This window comes from Nicotiana attenuata, chromosome 1 (genome assembly GCF_001879085.1).
Source record: "Nicotiana attenuata strain UT chromosome 1, NIATTr2, whole genome shotgun sequence".
NCBI classification, from domain to species: domain Eukaryota; kingdom Viridiplantae; phylum Streptophyta; class Magnoliopsida; order Solanales; family Solanaceae; genus Nicotiana; species Nicotiana attenuata.
The window spans coordinates 97,207,087-97,225,545 of NC_031989.1; the positions used below are offsets into that span (position 1 = coordinate 97,207,087).

Consider the following 18,459-nt stretch of genomic DNA (forward strand, 5'->3'; position numbering starts at 1 on the left):
AAATTCCCGAAGGCTGTGATCGGTAATTTGGAACAAGTTTTAGGGTATATTAATGCCTTCTCCAAAACTTAAGAGGTTTAAAGTGTCAGAATTTAAAAATTAAGGGGATGACATGGCATTTAAGCAAAACCATAGTCTTTTTGCCGATGGCAAACGCCGCCGTTAGCACATCGTTCATTGCCCTTGTCCCCAATTGAAGGAAAGAATAGCTCCTTTTCTGTCTACTACTGGTTAGGTCAAGTGCAGGAATGCAATGGCATTAAAATCGGTATTCGATGCTTCAGTAATCAGGGCTGAATTCGACAAGGCCAGTATCAACACTCGCTTCATCCCTCTTATTTGGAAGTAAGTTTATCCGTCCCTTACTTTGTGTGTCTTATTATTAATATAAGTAACACAAAGTTAGAATTTTTTCTTTTGTTTTGTTTTGCTCACGATTTTTGCATGTATAGGTATGTAATACAGAACCCAGATTGCGATTGGGAAGATATTCCATCTTTGCCCTCCTCGGCTTACGTTTTGCTTCGTTCCAAGTTCAGAGCTTCAACTTCTGTTGTCGACTCTGTCTTGGAGTCCAGCGACGGCGTCACCACCAAGCTCCTCATCAAGCTCCAGGTTTTACCTTTTAGCTGACCCACCCCACAGCTTTTTAATAGGCTATGTTTTTTTTTTCTTTTTTTGATAAGGTGAAGCTATTATTAAAAACAGTATCAAACTGGTTCGGCAAAAATACAGAGATAGTGCTGGCTTAAAAACATTAAAATCCTAAGCAGTCTAGCGTGTCCAGCATATTATGAAAATTCTTAACAACATTTCCATCTTTCCAATAGTACAAATAATGCAAACAACTATATTTCACATATGGCAGCTGCTCCTTCTTGCCTTCAAAACACCGATTATTTCTTTCTTTCCATATCGTCCAAGCTATGTTAAGAGGAATATCTCTCCAAACCTTCTTTAAGGATCCTTCTGGACATGCATTTTCCCAGCACTCTAATATATTCCTGAATTTCTTAGGACTTGCCCAAAGGATGCCAAAGTTAGCCGTGAACATGGACCACACCTGCCAAGTAAATTTAATAGGCTATGTTAAATTCTTATTTCATGTTCAATTATATCATAAGAGGAAAGGCAATTCACTGACAATGGCAACAAAAAGGGACACAAACTGCTATTCAAAAACTAAACCAAAAACTAATCATTTACAATCCCCCATTCCTTGAAGATGAGAGTATGTGTGAAGATTTTGATTATTTCCCAATTTGAATTTGTACTATTGTTCTAATTTTATATATTTGTAGACCTGAGGCATTGGTTTGCCTGCTTTAAATGTTTCTGATTTTATCTGCTTGTTAAGAAAAAGGGCGACTCTTGCTTTACAGTATATCTGATTGACACTGGTTTTCTGATAAAATATCTCATTGACATGGTTAAACGCTAGAATGGAGCATTTGTGGAGTGTGTGATTATGAGATACGACACACGTTTGGGGAAATATAATGGAAAGCCTCGTTCTGGAGGACCAAGATCAACCTTGTGCATATCGTCTCAGGTATGTCATTTCATTAACTCTATTTATTTATTTATTAGTAAAAGGCTTGTTGCTTGTATATTAGATGCAAATTATGTTTTCCTTTTGGCATGCCTAAGTATTTTATGTTTTGTTCTCTTAGAAAGCCGTTTTATGTTGACCAGACACTCTTTTCTTATAGGTTGGATGCAAAATGGGCTGCACATTCTGTGCTACAGGAAGCATGGGGTTCAAAAGTAACCTGTCTTCTGGAGAGATAGTTGAACAATTGGTCCACGCCTCTCGTTTATCAACCATCCGTAATGTTGTTTTCATGGTATTTCTTTTCTCCTTTCTGCCGAATTGGTTTTCTCCATAATAGCTGTTGTCTACTCAGTGGTGGATCTAGGATTTGAGGGAAGTGGGTTCTAAGTTCTAAGTGCCGCTGTTCATTTTGCTCTATCACAACGTGAAACCCTGTCTCTCTCTTCTCAGTTTCACTCCGTTCTCTGCAACTTTATGACATCCATGATTAAGAAGAAAAGACAGAATTTAGAATAATGTGACAGTTTTTGGTCTATGCATTTTTAGTATGGTTGTTAGGAAAGGGATGGTGGGCACCCAAGGCACCAAAGTTGTGTCCATTTATGGGTTAGTTCAGCTGTACGGGTCATGCTTGTGCATCAGTTACTGTATTGAGCTTTCTTGTTGAGGTTACTTGATAATGATGCAACTACAGAGACACTCTTCTATTACTAAGAAGCTATATCCTTTTTGTCATCTTCTCTTTTCTTGTCCAAAAAAATTAAAAAGCTATCCATATCAAATAAATAGGTAAACAAATAATCGAAGTTAACAGTTTATCATCTAAAATAACATTGAGGCACTTGAAGTACAGACGATAGTAGTTTTTTACTGGTAGCTGCCTAATGCTTGTGTTTTTTAAGGGAATATCTAGATTGATTTTCAAATTTGAAATCATCCAGTCAAAGTGACTAACAATTTTGGATCTCTTCATGTTTTTTGACTTTCTTGGTTCACTATAAGTGTTTTCTTTTCTTTTATTTTTAATTTGTTTCGAGTCTACACATTCGTGAGTCTTCATTTTGGTTGCATTATCATCCAACTGGTGGACAGGGAATGGGGGAACCACTGAACAACTACTCTGCCCTGGTGGATGCCATACGAGTCATGACAGCATTTCCATTTCAGCTCTCTCCTAAGAGAATTACAGTCTCAACGGTATGAATGACCCTGTGATGTCTTTTCGTCTCAAGTTACAATGTTGTTGTACGGTTTCTCACCTTGACTTCTTGAGGCACACTCACTTTTGTATACTTGTTCTGGTACTTTATGTAATGAATTTCCCCATGTCAGGATATCACTTTCTCATAGAAGCTGTTTAGTTGCATGCTTTTATAGATCACATGAACATCTATATAACCAATTAAATGTTTTGTAGGTTGGCATAATTCATGCCATCACCAAGATCCACAATGACGTCCCAAATGTGAACCTGGCTGTCTCTTTGCATGCACCAGTCCAAGAAATCCGTTGTCAGATAATGCCTGCAGCAAGAGCTTTTCCTTTGGAAAGACTCATGAATGCACTGCAGGAATATCAAAAGAAAAGGTGCTGTCTGCCATTGGCCTGTTATATTTCAGTAGCATTCACTCTCTCCTTCCCATTATATATTATGCCATTTGAGTTGCATGGAGATTAAGATATTAGTTTAACTTATGTATCATACATTTTTGGACCGTTCCAAGATGGAAAGAGTGGCATAACTTAAGGCACATAAATTATCTTTAATGTCCATGATAACCAATTTGGTAGCTTTGGCAAGTTGCTGAAAGATCTTATCTACCTTCTTTGTAGCCAGCAAAAGATCTTTATTGAATACATAATGCTTGATGGAGTAAATGATGAGGAGCAGCACGCGCATCAGCTCGGGAAATTGTTAGACGCATTTCAAGTGGTGAGTTTTAAGCATATTATATAGATTACACCCTAAGGGTGGGATGTGAGTATGTATGTGGGTTAATTTATGCTTAACGCACTTGAGAGGTATCCGTGGATGCTTTCCAAACAAAACCATTACTTGGTGGGAAAAGAAAAAAACAGGGACACAGAGAGAGAGAGACTATATTGATCAGCCATTAGACAGTGGGGGGCTAAGACCTATATAGCTAAACAGTTCATTTCATCTCTTACTCGCGCAGAATTTGGTAACAGTCGCTTTGCATTGACATCAAAATATTCTCACAGGTTGTGAATCTCATACCTTTTAATCCAATTGGATCATTAAGTCGTTTCAGTACCAGTAACAATCAGAAAGTCACCACGTTTCAGAAAATATTGAGGGATACCTATGATATCCGCACAACTGTTCGCAAGGAAATGGGCCAAGATATAAGTGGTGCCTGTGGTCAATTGGTGGTTAATCTACCAGATAAGCGCTCCATCAGCAGTGCAGCTCCTCTAACAGACATTGAGGATCTCCATAAGCAGTAGAGTTAAAGGTACCTTTTATGTTTCTGTTCCTAAATTAGATTGAACTTTCAATCAGGAACCACTTGATCAGGGTTGAATATTCGCAGAAATGTGATACCAAATTCAGTTGTAAAAGAAGTCTGTTTCTTTCTTCTTTTTATTTTTTATCAGTAACTTTTTTTTTTTAATAAAAAGAAGACCCGATAAGGCATTTATCACCCATGTACAGTATTGATGCACACAGAATCTAACCATGACCAAAGTACTATCTGTACGACTTATTTCTGAAGGTTCGTTTAACTCTATTTCTCAGAAATTCTATGTTAAAAGGAGAGACGATTAGCAGCTCTATCTACAGGATATATGTAGCTTTCAGTCTTGACCGCAAGTTGATGTTGGCCCCTGCTATAAGTTGAAGGGGAGATGTGAACGGCGCATCACAGGCTCGAGGGAGATGTATACGACACATGACAAGCTGTCTTTCTAATGTTTCTTTTGTTTTTTCATAGAAAATGTAAATTCTTTTTTATTAGAAATTGCAGTGAAGAGGCCTGGACGTGTACAAGAATATGTTCAAAGAGATGTCAGATGTGAGCACTAAAATATTTTGTACGAACCTGAATCAGAAGACATCATAAGCTAGCTTTGGCCTGCACATATGATTTGAGATCTCTGTATTCAGTTGTTCGCTCAAGGTCCTCACCTAATCTTCGCAAGCTGCGATATTAGCTGATCACAATTCACAACCATGGCTTCCTTGGTTTAGGTTTTGGAGGAACCTCGGTTCATAATTTTTATTAAGGAGTTGAGAAGAGAATTTAACCTTTATATATTATGTGAAAGTCATGTAACTTTTATTTACTTAGATATTGCATTTTGTTAAAAAAGTGCAACGCAATTCCTCACTAATTGAACAATTGCCTCTGCTGTTAATGTCGACTTTTCTTTCTCTTTTTCTTTCTGCAATGGTTGAGGTCGACATCACAGATCTGAACTTAACTTCGGCATAAGGGGTGACTGAAAGTGGGAACTACAAAGAAAGTGGTATATACAAAAGAATACATTAAACACAGTTCACGAGACACTGCATAAGTTTGCCAAAGAGAAATAATGCCTAGTAGAAAAGATACACAAATAATGGAAACATATATCTGTTTCTTTCATGAAAGACCCCAAAAGCCACATGTAATGGAGTTTCCCCATGTTATTAGGCATGAACTTAATATTTAAGTACATAAACATAATGTATGCAGTTTTACTGCAGACTTTCATTAAACGAAGATGAATTCAATAATTCCGTACAGAAGAATGAAAATGGTTCCATGCTGTAGTCAATCCTTGCTCACTAATCTGTGTTCACAAAACGCACTAAAAACAGTATCTTGAGCAACGTCTAAAATCTTATCGCTAGGAGTAAACCGAACACAAATCCAAGCAACTAAAGAAGATTTGAGTTGCTTAAAATCATAATTGAGTGGATTTTACAGCACTAGCTTTGGTCATCAGTAATAGTTCCCCTTACCTTTTTTGAGGGAAAAAAAGAAAACGAAACTACTACACTTCATTGCAGGATGAGGGGTCTATGAAGCCAATAGTTCTTCAATTTTGGCTATTTGATCATCTTCATTCTTTGGAGTTGGACTCTTGTTTGCCTCATCATAAAGATCATGTTTCCACTTTTCAGCCACCTTACTTTGATAATGTCCTTGCCTTGAATTGAATCTATCTCGCGCCCTGTAGTCGCCATTGCTGTGATACCTGTCTCTTGGTGGAAACTTACCCCTCCATGCTTCACCCCTGTTTGCATCCCTCTCACCAGTAAATGGTCTCTCATATCTACCAGGATGACGTGACATGTGCTCAGCTCTTTCATTCTTTCTTCCTCCATCTACCACAGGGTGCGAAGGATTAGGCTTAACAAGCTCCGTTGCTGCTTTCTCAACTTTCTCAATATCCACTGGAATCTTTTCCTCCCTAAATGACCTTTTCTTCACAGGTGGTTTAGGATCTTCCTTTACTTCGAAGTACCTGTCATGGCGCCAAACATCACTTTGTTTGCCTGAAACTTTGCTCTTATCATTCATCTGCTTATCAGTTGTTGTCGTTCTGTTCCAGTGCTCTTTCGGATCTTTCCACCATCCTCGCTCTTCATGGGAAACATAAGATGGTAACTATGTTGTAAATAATTTGTAATAAGCAGGTAGGAAAATCAAAAAAAAAAAAAAAAAAAAAAAAAAAGGTAGGAAAGAAAAGTTTTTCACAGATATCTTTAGCTAACTCTGCTGCTATCAGGCATTTCCTGCTTTTCAAAATTAAGGAAGATCATGTGATTTAGCAGAATAAGTATATAAGGTACTTGCACCAAGGGTGTGGCCTAGTGACCAAGTGAGTGCAAACTTAGGAGACAAGGGTTCAAATACTAGCAGAGATAAAAAAAAACACTAGGTGATTTCATCTCATTTGCCTAAGTCTTGGTGGGCAAAGTAACCCGGTATCTACGTTGGTGGGAGTTAGCAGGTACCCGGTGCAATAATCGGGGTGCGCTAAATCTGGCATGAAAACCACCGTTATAAAAGAAAATAATAACGTACTAATAACAAATTTAAATTCCTATCACAGCACCAAGCAATAGATGAAGAGGTCTCTCATAACAGAATATAAAGATCTGATCACAGGTCAAGTGAGACATCAAGAGTTAGAGGTCATACAACGGTCCGATCTTTGCTCCTCGGCAAAGAAAAAGAAAAAAAACAAAGGAAAGTTCAATACTCATCAAAATGCAAGAATAATATGTGGAAACTCACCAGTTGCTGCCTTATGGCTGGAGCTTCGATCAACTTGCCCAGCACTACCGCGCTCATCGTGCTGTTATAAGACATGCACAGGCAAGTCTAACATTGTTATATACACGGATCTACTTGGAATCAACAGGCTGAACAACAATCCCACAACATCAGCCCCAATATAAGGAACAAAAACAGATTAACAAAATCAATGCACTTGTTTGAGGCAGATCTATCTGCATCTACTCAAGTTCAAAAGCTGTAATTTGTTTTTTTTTATTTTTTGATACATAGAATCTAAATTTTATTTTTAAGCAACATTGTTCTTTCTTTAAGAATTCAAATGTAGTTTCTTAATGAGGCTGAGAAATAAGAAAGTACTGGGAGGAAAGGAACGAAGCAACATTATTCTTACGATGCTCAAATTGAACACACCAAATTATCTAGATACAGACAAATCATATCAAATAAAACTGCTTAAAAATATAAATGAGAAAAATTAAAGTTAAAAGAAGGATTCTCTGGTTTCATTAGTTCTCTAGCTAAGCTGAATTCCACTCCCCAACCCCTCTCCGCCAACACCAGTGGCTGTATCCAAATTTTGCACACGAATGAAAAAAGAATCTATGTCAAGTTCATTTTTTTTTTGAAATAGGAACTATGATCAAGTTTTCAGCGTGCTTCAATTGAGTTCTAGGAGCAAACAACCTGGTCATCAAAGTTCTACCATGCCAACAGTGCATAAGCATAATCTAATATAAACTGACACGAGAAAGAAAATGATGTCAACACAACACAGAAACCTGAAAATATGATGTAGAACGAGGCGCTTCTGTTGGGTTTGAAGAGTGTTTGGATGATCGATGGCGAGATCCTTCATTGTGATCAGACGGCTCTTTGTTCCCATCATCTTTAACTGTTACATTCTCAGATGGTTTTCTCGCAGGTCTTTCTGACTTGGAATCTTGTGCAGATGGAGTATCAAGAGGCACAGCATCTTGCAGCCGACGGTGGTGTTTTAGATCTCGTTCTGAATTGTTTCCACCATCTAAATTGTGTGTGGTAGGTGGCCTCTCGGCTTCTGGTCTATTGTGCTTCCTAGATCTCTTTGGACTAGCAAGAACAAATATGATACAGAATATTAGCGCATGATTTGTATGCCCAAAACTCACAGCATTTACAGATTGAGTAAAATTCCAAACAAAGCACAAAATGTTTAATAAAACAGAACCCAAATTTTTCAAAATAAAATTAACTCTTTCCAGTTGGGAAGTAGTTCAAGATATATCTATCTTTAAATCTCAAAACCAACAACGGTTCCTTTTTATCACTCCATTATTTTTCATACAGCAACCCGTCCATTTTTTGTCGGTAAGCTTTAAATTTCAACGGCCATAAGGTTCTTTTTTCTCAGTCCAATGATTTTTTATACATCAATCCATCTACTATTTTTCTTCAATAAACTTTATACTCAGACCAAAGAAGGTTATTTTTTTCTGACTCCACTATTTTTCCTATTAGCAATCCTTTCATTCCAGTCTTTCAGACGGAACCAATAGGTAAGGCAGTGCTCTTTAACCTTAGTCCTAAACATAAACCCCAATTTCACATAACTATTTTTCAAGTGAACACTGATACAAAAAGAAGAAAAGGAGAAAACTTTATAACCACAAGAAATTCTAAACCGCATCAGAAATCCTAGATAACAAACTCCTATCAACTGTTTTTCTTCCTTATCTCTTTTAAAATTAAAACTCACTTGCGTACTTTTGTTATTCTTCTCAAAATGCAAGTGGAAATAAGTTCCCAAATGTGTTACCTGGGTTCTTGATCGAATCGGGAATGGTGACGTTTTGAGTCAGAATCGCGGCCCTCTCGACGACGAGACGACATTAGGGTTTGTTCTTGTTCTTGAACGAAGACGACAATACGGCTAAAAGTGCTACTACCATGGGAGCTTGTATAAATCAGATAGATTTTTGTGTGTGTTAAAACTAGATATAATCGGGTCGAGGATACAGTGATAGGCCCAATATTAGTGGGCTTTAACGTCTAATCCAGAGTTAGTCGGGTTTGCTATTAGGATATGAAATAAAGGTAAAAATTGCACGGACGCCCTATTTGGGCCCCCCATATAATTTATACCCATTATTTTTTAAGGATTTAACTTGTATCCACTTTTTAAACAACTTCAGCCCCTTTCTTCGTTAAAATATCATGGTATAGCCAGTTTTCACACTGGTCAATGAAAAATAGCCAGCGTTTATCAAGTCAATGAAAAATAGCCACTATTTTGCTGCAACAGGGACCGGTCCAGTATAATATACGGGAGTTCTGGTGCATTTGTGTACGAACTCCAGCATATTATGCTGGACCGGTATACTTTGCTAACTCCTGTATTTGCGGGAGACTGGAGCACCAGTGCTCCAAACTCCAGTATATTATACTGGACAATTATACTTGCTGGAACTCCCGTAAAATTTGCGGGAGTTCCAGCATAGTTATCCTGGAACTCCCGTAAAATTTACGGGAGTTCAAGCATACTTATGTTGGAACTCCCGTAAAATTTGCGGGCGTATTTTTCCGGATTTTGAACAGTGTTTTCGCTCAGATTTAAAGTGGCTAAATTTCGATGACTTTTGAAACTTGGCTATTTTTCAACGACCAGTGGTAAATCTGGCTATTTTTTAATTTCTCCCCCTTTCTTCTCCTACTTCTCCTCCTCAAAGTTTTATCTTTTCTTTTTCCAGGAGTAAGGTTCATCCCTATCTGCTTTTTCTTATTTCTCCGGTGAGTCTTATAAATTTTCAATCATTTTTTCCTTTTCGCCGACACCCTCAGCTGTAAAGGTTCTATCTTGGTTTTGCAACTTAGAATCTTATGCACAATTTTGATGTGAAAATGGGACAAGAGAAATTAATTATTAATTTTATATTATTCTTTGGTGAACTGGGTCTGGCGGAAATGGGAGATTTCAGTTGTCGATTGGATTGGTAATGTGTTGATGTTTCTTGGTTCCTGTTAATGTTGCTTTAAGTTACTTCGTGTGGGTACAACTACAACATGCCCCCTAGAGCTCTAGAGCTGAAGTTCGCCAGTTACAAACAAAAACTTCAGCTCTCGCTAGTTACAAAACAAAAACTTCAGCTCTAGAGCTGAAGTACGCCAGTTACAAAACAAAAATTTCGCCAGTTACAAAATAAAAACTTCAGTTCTAGAGCTGAAGTTTGCCAGTTACAAAAACAAAAACTTCAGCTCTAGAGCTGAAGTTCGCTACTTAAAAAACAAAAACTTCATCTCTAGAGCTGAAGTTCGCCAGTTACAAAAACAAAAACTTCAGCAATTACAAACAAAAACTTCAGCAAATAGAGAACAAAACTTCAGCAACTATGTTTAAGTTGAGCAATTACAAACAAAAACTTCAGCACACTTGCTACTTCAGTCCCGTCTACTAGAATGCTGAAGTTTTGCGTGATTGCCTTTGCTACTTCAGCCCCGTATGCTGAAGTTACGCGAAGAAATGGGTACGCTTGCAATTTTTTTTGCAAAGCGGGCACAAGTTAAAACGTGACTCAAAAAGCGGGTATAGATGCAAATCCCCCGAAATAAAGAGTTTAACTTCTACTATGAACTAACGGCTTAACTATATTTTTATTTTTTTTACACTCTCATGTCTTTTTTTTTTTTAACTCTCGTGTCAGCATTTATAAGTCCTGAAATAGAAAATGGTAGATGAACTTAAGTACTTGTATTGTATGCCAACATGTTGTTTGAGAAGCAAACTCAAACTTAATTATGTCAAAACTATACCCAAATTAAAATTCAAACACCACTTCTAGCTCATAAACTAAGAATAGGAGGGGGAAAAAAGAAGAAGAATTAACCCAAATAGCCTCCCACCTAATCTCTTAAACTAAAAATAATTGGCGGATGTATATTGTGCATATAATTCATGTATAATATAAGTATAACTGTATAAACTATGTATATTGGCTAGAAAAAATATACATTGAATCTGACCAGCTATTTGTGTAACAACCGAGTAGTTTACGAATCAAATCAGAGAAAAAACATAGTAATACAAGAGTTTATCTTGTTGCATCATACTTTATCAGACGAACCTAAAAACTTCTAAGGGATAAATAAAATTTGGCGTTTTGATTGGAAAACTGACATTGTGGCAATGAAGTTTTTCCAAGTCTCTCCAAATCTTATAAAGAATACAAATGCCAAACACACCATGTTTTGGTAGGTAATCATCATATAGATCAAAATGCTCGTCATTTCGATATATTAGCAGAAACAATTAATTCTTCTGAAAAGAAAAAACACAAACTACACTTAATCTAGTATTCGTCATTTTTCATATATACACCTCAGACTTGGCAAAAGCGATTGTGCTATAAACAAATTGAGGCTGAGTTCCTTAAGTAAATTTAACTCTTTGGTTTAAATCTGGTGCACCATTTAACAAGAAGATCTTCAATATTTGCATCCATTCGAGTACCTACACCACCCCAGACCAACATGTGGCCAACATCTCCCAGTGATTCTCCAGTAACTTGGTGAACTGACTTGAAACCAATCCTTGTGTAGAACCTCACAAGCTGTTACATTGAAAGAGAAAAGCCAAAGATGAGAACCCACTTTTCTGCTGCTAGAAGCAACACTACTAGAAATTAAACATCAATGGATGTGATAGTTAATATGATAAGATAAAAATATCTAATGAGACATTAGAGTAGCGCAACGCGTAATGTGTGAAGTAGGTGCGTGGTTCGAACACCAATGCAGACAAAAGCCTGGAATTTAAGTGAAGAAGGGTAGACGGACAGGTTCATTATCCAATGTCACCAGTTGACACTTGGAATTTCTTGGTTATAAATAATCTAACGAGAAGAGAACCAGAATCACCAACTGATTGTATTATTGTACACTAATTTTCTACAGGAACCATCATTAAAAAGTTACTGCTATTAGTTAATGGTTCTCAAAGATTCAGTTTTTTCCTGATTTTACATCTGCAAAAAGACCATCAATCAATTAATAACAACCTCAATCTCAAACTAATTGGGGTCAGTTAGTTTGTCTGGAAACACACCATGTAGAAAAAATAATTAAATAGAACTGTGAGGTCCCAATCCAAAATCCAAATACAGGGCAGGCAATCCGCAATTGCATCGATAGGGTAAGTAACTTATGAAGGAGAAAATTACACCAAAGAACACATTTTTATGCAATAAAATAATGAATTCAAAAATTGTGACTGAAATGGAAGAGGGGGTGGTGAATGACCTTGGAGTGATAAAGCTCAGTGTCATAAATGGCGAGCAACTCAGCTTTTCCACAACCAGAATCATAACCATGCCTGATTGCAACTGCTCCAATGAACAATCCAATCCCAAATATTGATTTTTCCATCCCCAAAGTCTCTCTCTTTAGTCTTATGGAGTCCAAGTGTAGAATTTTACCTTGAAACCACACCCTTATCAAACCCTCAGCTTTTCCAAGCTCCCTTTGGGTTTTTAAGCTCCTAGCTGTTATTCTAAAAAAGGGTCCCAGTTTTTGAAGCTGAAGATCAAGATTTTGGGCTCTTGATGCTTCCATAATTTCTGACATAGTGGGATATTCGTCTTCAGCACTAGCACTGTAGGTTCTTGTTGATGAGCTACTGGAGAGTGAAATCTGGGAGATGAGGGGTTTACTTTTAATAATGAAAGGATAACAACTAACTTGCTTCCTAGATGTTGGTGTTTCTGGATAAGGGAATTTAGTTGTGGAGTTTCTGAGAGCAGTTGGGCATTTTGTGCAAAGATATGAACTCATTGTTCTAAAATTTTGAGGATATGAAATTGCTATGAACTAAGGTTTACTCAAGGACGGCTCTAGGACAAGGCAAGTGAAGCTCTTGCCTTCGGCCCCAAATATTTAAGGTCCCAAAAATATAAAGTACTATTATATAATTATATAATATATATAATTTATATTTATATAATTGTTGACAAAATATTTTATTTGAAATTTGGTAGAGGTGGGATTGAATAATTTAATAGGATAAAAAATTTCTCTCACTAAATTAAATAATGTATTTACCTTCTCATCAAATCTATTTTTCTTCTTCTTTATGTATAGTCTTTTTCATATTTTTCACTATTTTAATTTCTAATTTCAATTCAGATTCTCTAAATTAGCTATTCCTTTTTATCACGTTTGATTGATCCACACATCAGAAAGCAAGTTATTTTGTATCTCATCTTTTTTAACTAAGAAATCCCCAAGATAAGTGTACATAAGGTTCAAAACATGACTGATAATAGGCTCAAGCATTTTCACGTAATGCTACATTTCTGTACAGGGGAGAGTTCAATACCATATTGTATGCGCCTAATCCACACATTATACATTGCTCTCTTACCACTAGATCAAAGCAATGTAAACTTTTTTTTTTTTAATAGTATATGGATTTTATGACAGAAATTTAAGGGTCCTCTAATATATTTTAGTTTCAAACCACTAGTTCCGTTGAGCCGTCCCAGTTAATGATCAACAATTATTTATAGATCACTGCCCTATGTACGTGTTGTTCAACCAGCTTCATTCACATTTTATAACTAAATAACTCATTCACTAATTTTTGTTTTATCTTAATTGAAGCACCATAAAATTTGATTGAGAATGGGCGGACAGGTAGCTCAAGTAGGAGACTAGTAAGCTTTGATATTGGTCCAAAAATATTTTCAGCAATGGATTTTATTTCAAGTTAGACTATATTAAAATTTGCAAAAAAAAAGGTACAGAAAACCTTGGACAAAAGAAAGTGATCATAGGCTATAATTGCATATTTTAGTCGCTTATTACACTCGAATTTACTGCACTTTAATTGAGTTTGCGCTTTAATCGCTAGTGTTTTGCACTAATTGTGTGTTTTATGCCTTGTAGGTGTGATTCCGAGCTATATAGATGTTATGGAATGAATTTAAGTGATTTGAAGATTTGAAGTCTGAGTAAAAGCTCAAGGAGTTAAGCCGGGATCGTGTTCGGGGGTCAAATTTGATAATTAAGTACGAACGAAGACTTGAGGAGGCATATTGCGCACTGTCTAGTAAAATAGACATAACTTTTTGCTCAGAACTCCATTTGGGCTCCACAACATATGGTTGGAAAGCTAACTCAAAGAACTACAACTTTCATGTTTTACGTTTTTCCAAATTCCAAACGGAACGGGTGAAAAATCGCGGTTTTTCCGCGACCGCGGCAGAACCGCGGTAGAAGATGGTCGCGGACAACTGAAGAATCAGAGGGCATGTTTGGCCGCGGTTCCACCGCGACTGCGGCAAAACCGCGGCAGGAAGCGAAAATTTCAGGGACTAAAGTGCAAAACATGGGATTTTAAGTCCTAAACCCTATATTAAACAAATGAGGCCGGCCAAGAACAAGAAGGGGGACATATTTTGGACACAAATTAGACCTAAGGAGGCGGAGAGACACTACTTTAGGGTTAGACAACACCCTTAGAGGCAAGAACACATTGGGAGCAAGGCGGAGAATTCTTCTACGAGTTTTTTCCTTCCTCTTCCTATTTTTCATTATTGGTTATGATTTTAGTATTGTAGTTTTACATACTATTATGAATAGCTAATTTGTTATCTAGAGTTTGATAGAACCTTTTGTAGGATAAATTCTTGTTATGTTTTTATATAATTGAGCCATAGCTTTTCTCTATTTGTTCAACTACGTTTATATTCTGGTTGATTGAAGAGCTCTCAATTAGCTGTGCCTATTTAGTATGCATAACTCGGGAGAGAGTGCATATTTAGGTAGTTGTTGAACAACACCATTCCCAGAGTAAATGAGGGATCAATAACCGAGGGTTTAAAGGTGGGATTAGGGATAACGAAGCCTTAGGTGCGATCTGAAGTGAGCTGTATTAAAAGCCAGCTAGCGTAGCTCGGGAGAGTGCGTCTAGTAAATTGTCGTAATTACTCGGGAGAGATTTACGGCAATAAGAGTGCTCATGATCGGTAGAGAATACTTAGGCGAAATTATAGAAGACATAGCGGAAGGATTCCGACAATAGGGAAAATCATAACTCTAGACCTCCTTAATCTTTTCTCTAACCCTCAGTATCGTTAGTTGTTAATTTACTATTTTAATTTATTAGTTAAGTAGTTAAACACAAGAATCTTAATATCTATAGGTTAGGAATTGTTCAAGCTTGTCTTTTTGGTGATAGTGAACAGCTGTAGCTAAACCTTAGTTCTCTGTGGGATTCGACTCCGGACTTGTAAACCGGATTATATTTGCAGCGACCGCTTAGTCTTTTTTATAAGGCATAGTTGGGCGTGATCAGAAAGAAAGAAAGATTGTCTACTCTTTAACACCAAAAATATTTTAGAACTTTGAATTAAATTACTTAAATCTTCATATTAGTAAATATATTTTTTGTAACAATATCAAAGGGGACATATTGAAAATACATGTCTAACATCTTATTTATTTAAGTTAACTCTTACTAATATAAATAATAATAATACTACTCTGTGAAGTTAAAGGCTTTATCATTTAAGAATGTTATACTATAAATACCAAATATGAAAAAATGGCAACACTAACTTTTTTATGCATATGTATTAATAAAAAAAAATATAAGGTCTCTTATTAAAATCTGGCTTTAGGCCACTAATTTTATTGAGCCGCCCTTGATACTCTCTCTCTTTTCTGGATATCATTTTAGAGTATATTATTTCTCCTATTTTCGGGTAGAGTAGAGCAGGGAAATCAGGGATAGAGCAGGGCTGCGAAGAGAATGCGAGGATGAGGATATAACAAGATCAAAAATATTTTTACATCGTAACAATTTTACTTTTTATTTCAATTTTGAACACTGTAGTTTGTGCAAAATAAAGAATTTATCGAGCATGTGGATGAAAGAATTTATAGAGCATGTGGAGTCATTATCTTCCAAATAATCATAATAGCTGAACTTTTTTACTAATCATAATATTTTATTCTTGTGCATAAAGCATCAATTCATATAATCCCAATTAATCATATAATATGATCGCTCATCTATATAAAGTGAATGAATTTCACCTTCCCTATAACACTGGTTCATCAAAAAAATTCTATTAGACGAGGGGAAGTACGAAGGTTTAGTCATTTGCCAAGGTAAAACAAAGAACAGGAGTTAAACATAACGTGGCCTAATACTGATCACCTATTGCAAAAGCAAAGCACGATAGGAGATCGGAATTAGTAGCGTAAACTTAAGGAATTTTCAGAAATAACTATCACCAATAATTTTGCTGGAAACTTCTGATTCCCCTGTCGCAAAAGAATTTCCGCCATTATTGGTCATCACGGGTTTGATAGAGTGCACCATACGACCATAACTGATAGCAGTATTATTTGAATAAAACACTAGCAACATAAGAGGACATCGTATTGTAGATAATACACGAATTAGACTAACAATACATTGCTGATTCATGTCAGCAAATCTGGTCTACTTGCTTTGAAGTTAACTATAACACTTGTTGCATCTGTTTACTATATACAAGGATTTACACAATTATATACAAAGAATACATAGATAAAGAAATATATTTGTCATTATTTTCTGAATAAATAGATTCACTAATTTATGCCTCTCAAAAATTCTGGTTTGTTTTGACAAAGAACGCATCAATTGGTACATATTTACTAGTAGTTGGAGATGATTTCTGTTTCTTTTTCAGCCGACCGCTGCTTCCAGTATGGCCTTTTTGGGCAGCCCTAACAAAAATTCAGAAAAAATGAGACGACACAGCCAATACTGAAAAGTGAAAGGGAAAACAAAAGGAAAAGAAATACTCGAAACCATCGCACTTAGCAGGATGCGGAAATATATTCTTGTATCAGTAACATCATGAAGTAGAAGGTACCTCTGTTGTGGCACAAAACTCCTGAGGTTGTGACCTGATTCTTCACCTTGCAGCCTTTCAGCAAGATGAAAATCAGAATGTTCTTGCCTTTCTTCAGTGAAACTTGGAGGCAGCTCAATACCACATATAGAGCATTTGTAGTCATCCACCCAAACAAAGAATTGCTTCTGATCTGATATAGACCCTGCTTCTTCATCTACACAGCTAAAACCATTTTGCCAATTATCCCGGGGGCATGCCTCCAATTGTCCTGTATAAGAGTCGATCTTCTCAAACTTCATTTTATGATCAGTATTTGTTGGTTCATGAACCTGAATACAAACACATGTAGAAAATTAAAAACCACATTATTTGAATCACAAATTTTTCTTTGGTGATACATGTATGCCTTAGTTCTTCGGGGGAACGTATACCTTAGCTCTTGGTTCACTACTTTGAGGTACAACAGTTCCATTCACTTCTTCATTAATGTTCCCTAATATAGTGCAACTGAAAGTAGAATCTGATGTCTGGTTCTCCATCGACGAGTCACGCAGATCACAAGATGTCTCAGCGGAGTAGGTAGGATAAGAATTCAAATCAACTGAGAAAGTATTATCACAAAAATCAGAGACCAAGGGCCTGTAATCACTCATCTTTCCTCCAGAAACATCTCCGGAAAGAATGAAATCAGAAAGGGTTTTTTGTGTAGGATCAGCTGGAATGCCATTTTTATCGTCACTGAAATGAGACATACGTAGTCCTGATGGAAAAGTTCAACTGCTTGGTCAAAATGCCTCATGCTGAAAATTTGCAATCAAATAACACAACATTCAAGAGTGACAACTGAACATGTCATTTCTAGCTCAGGGAAGAGAGAACAATTTAAATGGAGTTGGCTTCTATTTTGGGCTTTTTGTTGCCCCAAGCATACTCATAAATCGATGGTTTAACCAATAAGTGCAATTAAGAGTTACAGAAACGTGGCGGCAAGTGAGTGGGGCAGCGTCTAAAACTGATTTGATCAAGACAGCTTATAATCTTTTTTAAAAAAATGTTTTGACGCGTATTTTGGTAATAAAGGAATACCAATTATTACAGATCTTCGCCTGATTTTTAGATGATTTGAGCCACACATGAATTTGTATCTTTAATTGCGGCAGGTCCTTGATTCCTTTCCACAGAACAAAATAACCAGACAACCCCATACACCCACAACAACAACAACAACAAAAAAAAACAAAAAAACAAAAAAAGTTAAAAAGGAAAAAGAAACAATCACAGCTTATTTGTAGCACTGAGCAATTAAGAGAAGGGAAACCACACAAGACAGCATATTTACTAAAAGCACTGAACAATGTTGAACCGCTCACCCATGAGTCTCAAAGAAACAGGAAATTCGGCCTTCAGCAGCTTTGAAGCATGTTTCAAGATTTCTTCACTTGAACATATGTAACTAGGCAAAGTCACCGCTCGAGTTCGAACCTGAAGATTTTGAATAATCAGCAAATTTTAAATTAAAAAACCTAAATTTATGTAATAGAAGTCAATAAAGCAAAACGTTGAAAGTACCTCAAAGGATGCGGTTTTCAGTTTTAGTGTCAATGTTCGCCCAAAAAGACCCTCCTTTATCATATCAGCAGAAAGCATCTCTGATAGATCAACTGCAAGCCAAAGTTGACGAAATTAACTTTGAGATCATACCAAATGATTATAAAACACATGCAAAAGTCCCGGCGGAAGGAAGATTTCTCCATGCTCAAAAGCTGGG

At 36.5% G+C, this 18,459-nt stretch overlaps 4 protein-coding genes across 5 annotated transcripts in view; 1 reads left to right on the top strand and 3 right to left on the bottom strand.

The window, feature by feature from the left end:
* On the top strand, nucleotides 124-4,942 carry LOC109230877 (dual-specificity RNA methyltransferase RlmN). Its single transcript, XM_019396341.1, has 9 exons — nucleotides 124-345; nucleotides 453-615; nucleotides 1,442-1,552; nucleotides 1,713-1,847; nucleotides 2,648-2,752; nucleotides 2,973-3,142; nucleotides 3,389-3,488; nucleotides 3,779-4,032; nucleotides 4,317-4,942. Exons 1-8 carry the CDS (start codon nucleotides 254-256, stop codon nucleotides 4,022-4,024), a joined length of 1,122 nt encoding a protein of 373 aa, XP_019251886.1. The 5' UTR covers nucleotides 124-253; the 3' UTR covers nucleotides 4,025-4,032; nucleotides 4,317-4,942.
* LOC109230883 (serine/arginine repetitive matrix protein 1) lies at nucleotides 5,184-8,765 on the bottom strand. The gene is made up of 4 exons (XM_019396355.1): nucleotides 8,606-8,765; nucleotides 7,590-7,899; nucleotides 6,808-6,868; nucleotides 5,184-6,149 (listed from the first exon to the last, which is right to left on the bottom strand). Exons 1-4 carry the CDS (start codon nucleotides 8,677-8,679, stop codon nucleotides 5,584-5,586), a joined length of 1,011 nt encoding a protein of 336 aa, XP_019251900.1. The 5' UTR covers nucleotides 8,680-8,765; the 3' UTR covers nucleotides 5,184-5,583.
* LOC109230893 lies at nucleotides 10,962-12,702 on the bottom strand. The gene is made up of 2 exons (XM_019396365.1): nucleotides 12,082-12,702; nucleotides 10,962-11,393 (listed from the first exon to the last, which is right to left on the bottom strand). Exons 1-2 carry the CDS (start codon nucleotides 12,610-12,612, stop codon nucleotides 11,223-11,225), a joined length of 702 nt encoding a protein of 233 aa, XP_019251910.1. The 5' UTR covers nucleotides 12,613-12,702; the 3' UTR covers nucleotides 10,962-11,222.
* Nucleotides 16,171-18,459, bottom strand: part of LOC109230901 (DNA polymerase kappa) — a 6,358-nt gene continuing 4,069 nt past the window's right edge. Inside the window, exons 10-14 of one of the 2 annotated variants that reach the window (XM_019396376.1) lie at nucleotides 18,261-18,352; nucleotides 18,062-18,173; nucleotides 17,123-17,451; nucleotides 16,710-17,020; nucleotides 16,171-16,560 (exon numbers count right to left, since the gene is read on the bottom strand). In XM_019396376.1, coding sequence (XP_019251921.1) covers nucleotides 16,437-16,560; nucleotides 16,710-17,020; nucleotides 17,123-17,451; nucleotides 18,062-18,173; nucleotides 18,261-18,352 — 968 coding nt within the window. In that variant the 3' untranslated portion in view covers nucleotides 16,171-16,436. The remainder of the gene's footprint in view (nucleotides 16,561-16,709; nucleotides 17,021-17,122; nucleotides 17,452-18,061; nucleotides 18,174-18,260; nucleotides 18,353-18,459) is intronic. The other variant, XM_019396384.1, reaches the window with a different exon arrangement.

Coding starts and splice junctions, on each gene's coding strand:
- LOC109230877 (XM_019396341.1), top strand. CDS start 254: ATGGCATTAAAATCGGTATTCGATGCTTCAGTAATCAGGGCTGAATTC. Junction 616..1,441: donor AGCTCCTCATCAAGCTCCAG/GTTTTACCTTTT, acceptor GTTAAACGCTAG/AATGGAGCATTTGTGGAGTG. Junction 3,143..3,388: donor CAGGAATATCAAAAGAAAAG/GTGCTGTCTGCC, acceptor CCTTCTTTGTAG/CCAGCAAAAGATCTTTATTG.
- LOC109230883 (XM_019396355.1), bottom strand. CDS start 8,679: ATGTCGTCTCGTCGTCGAGAGGGCCGCGATTCTGACTCAAAACGTCAC. Junction 7,900..8,605: donor CGATTCGATCAAGAACCCAG/GTAACACATTTG, acceptor TGTTCTTGCTAG/TCCAAAGAGATCTAGGAAGC. Junction 6,150..6,807: donor CAGCCATAAGGCAGCAACTG/GTGAGTTTCCAC, acceptor TTTCCCATGAAG/AGCGAGGATGGTGGAAAGAT.
- LOC109230893 (XM_019396365.1), bottom strand. CDS start 12,612: ATGAGTTCATATCTTTGCACAAAATGCCCAACTGCTCTCAGAAACTCC. Junction 11,394..12,081: donor CTGAGCTTTATCACTCCAAG/GTCATTCACCAC, acceptor TCAATGTAACAG/CTTGTGAGGTTCTACACAAG.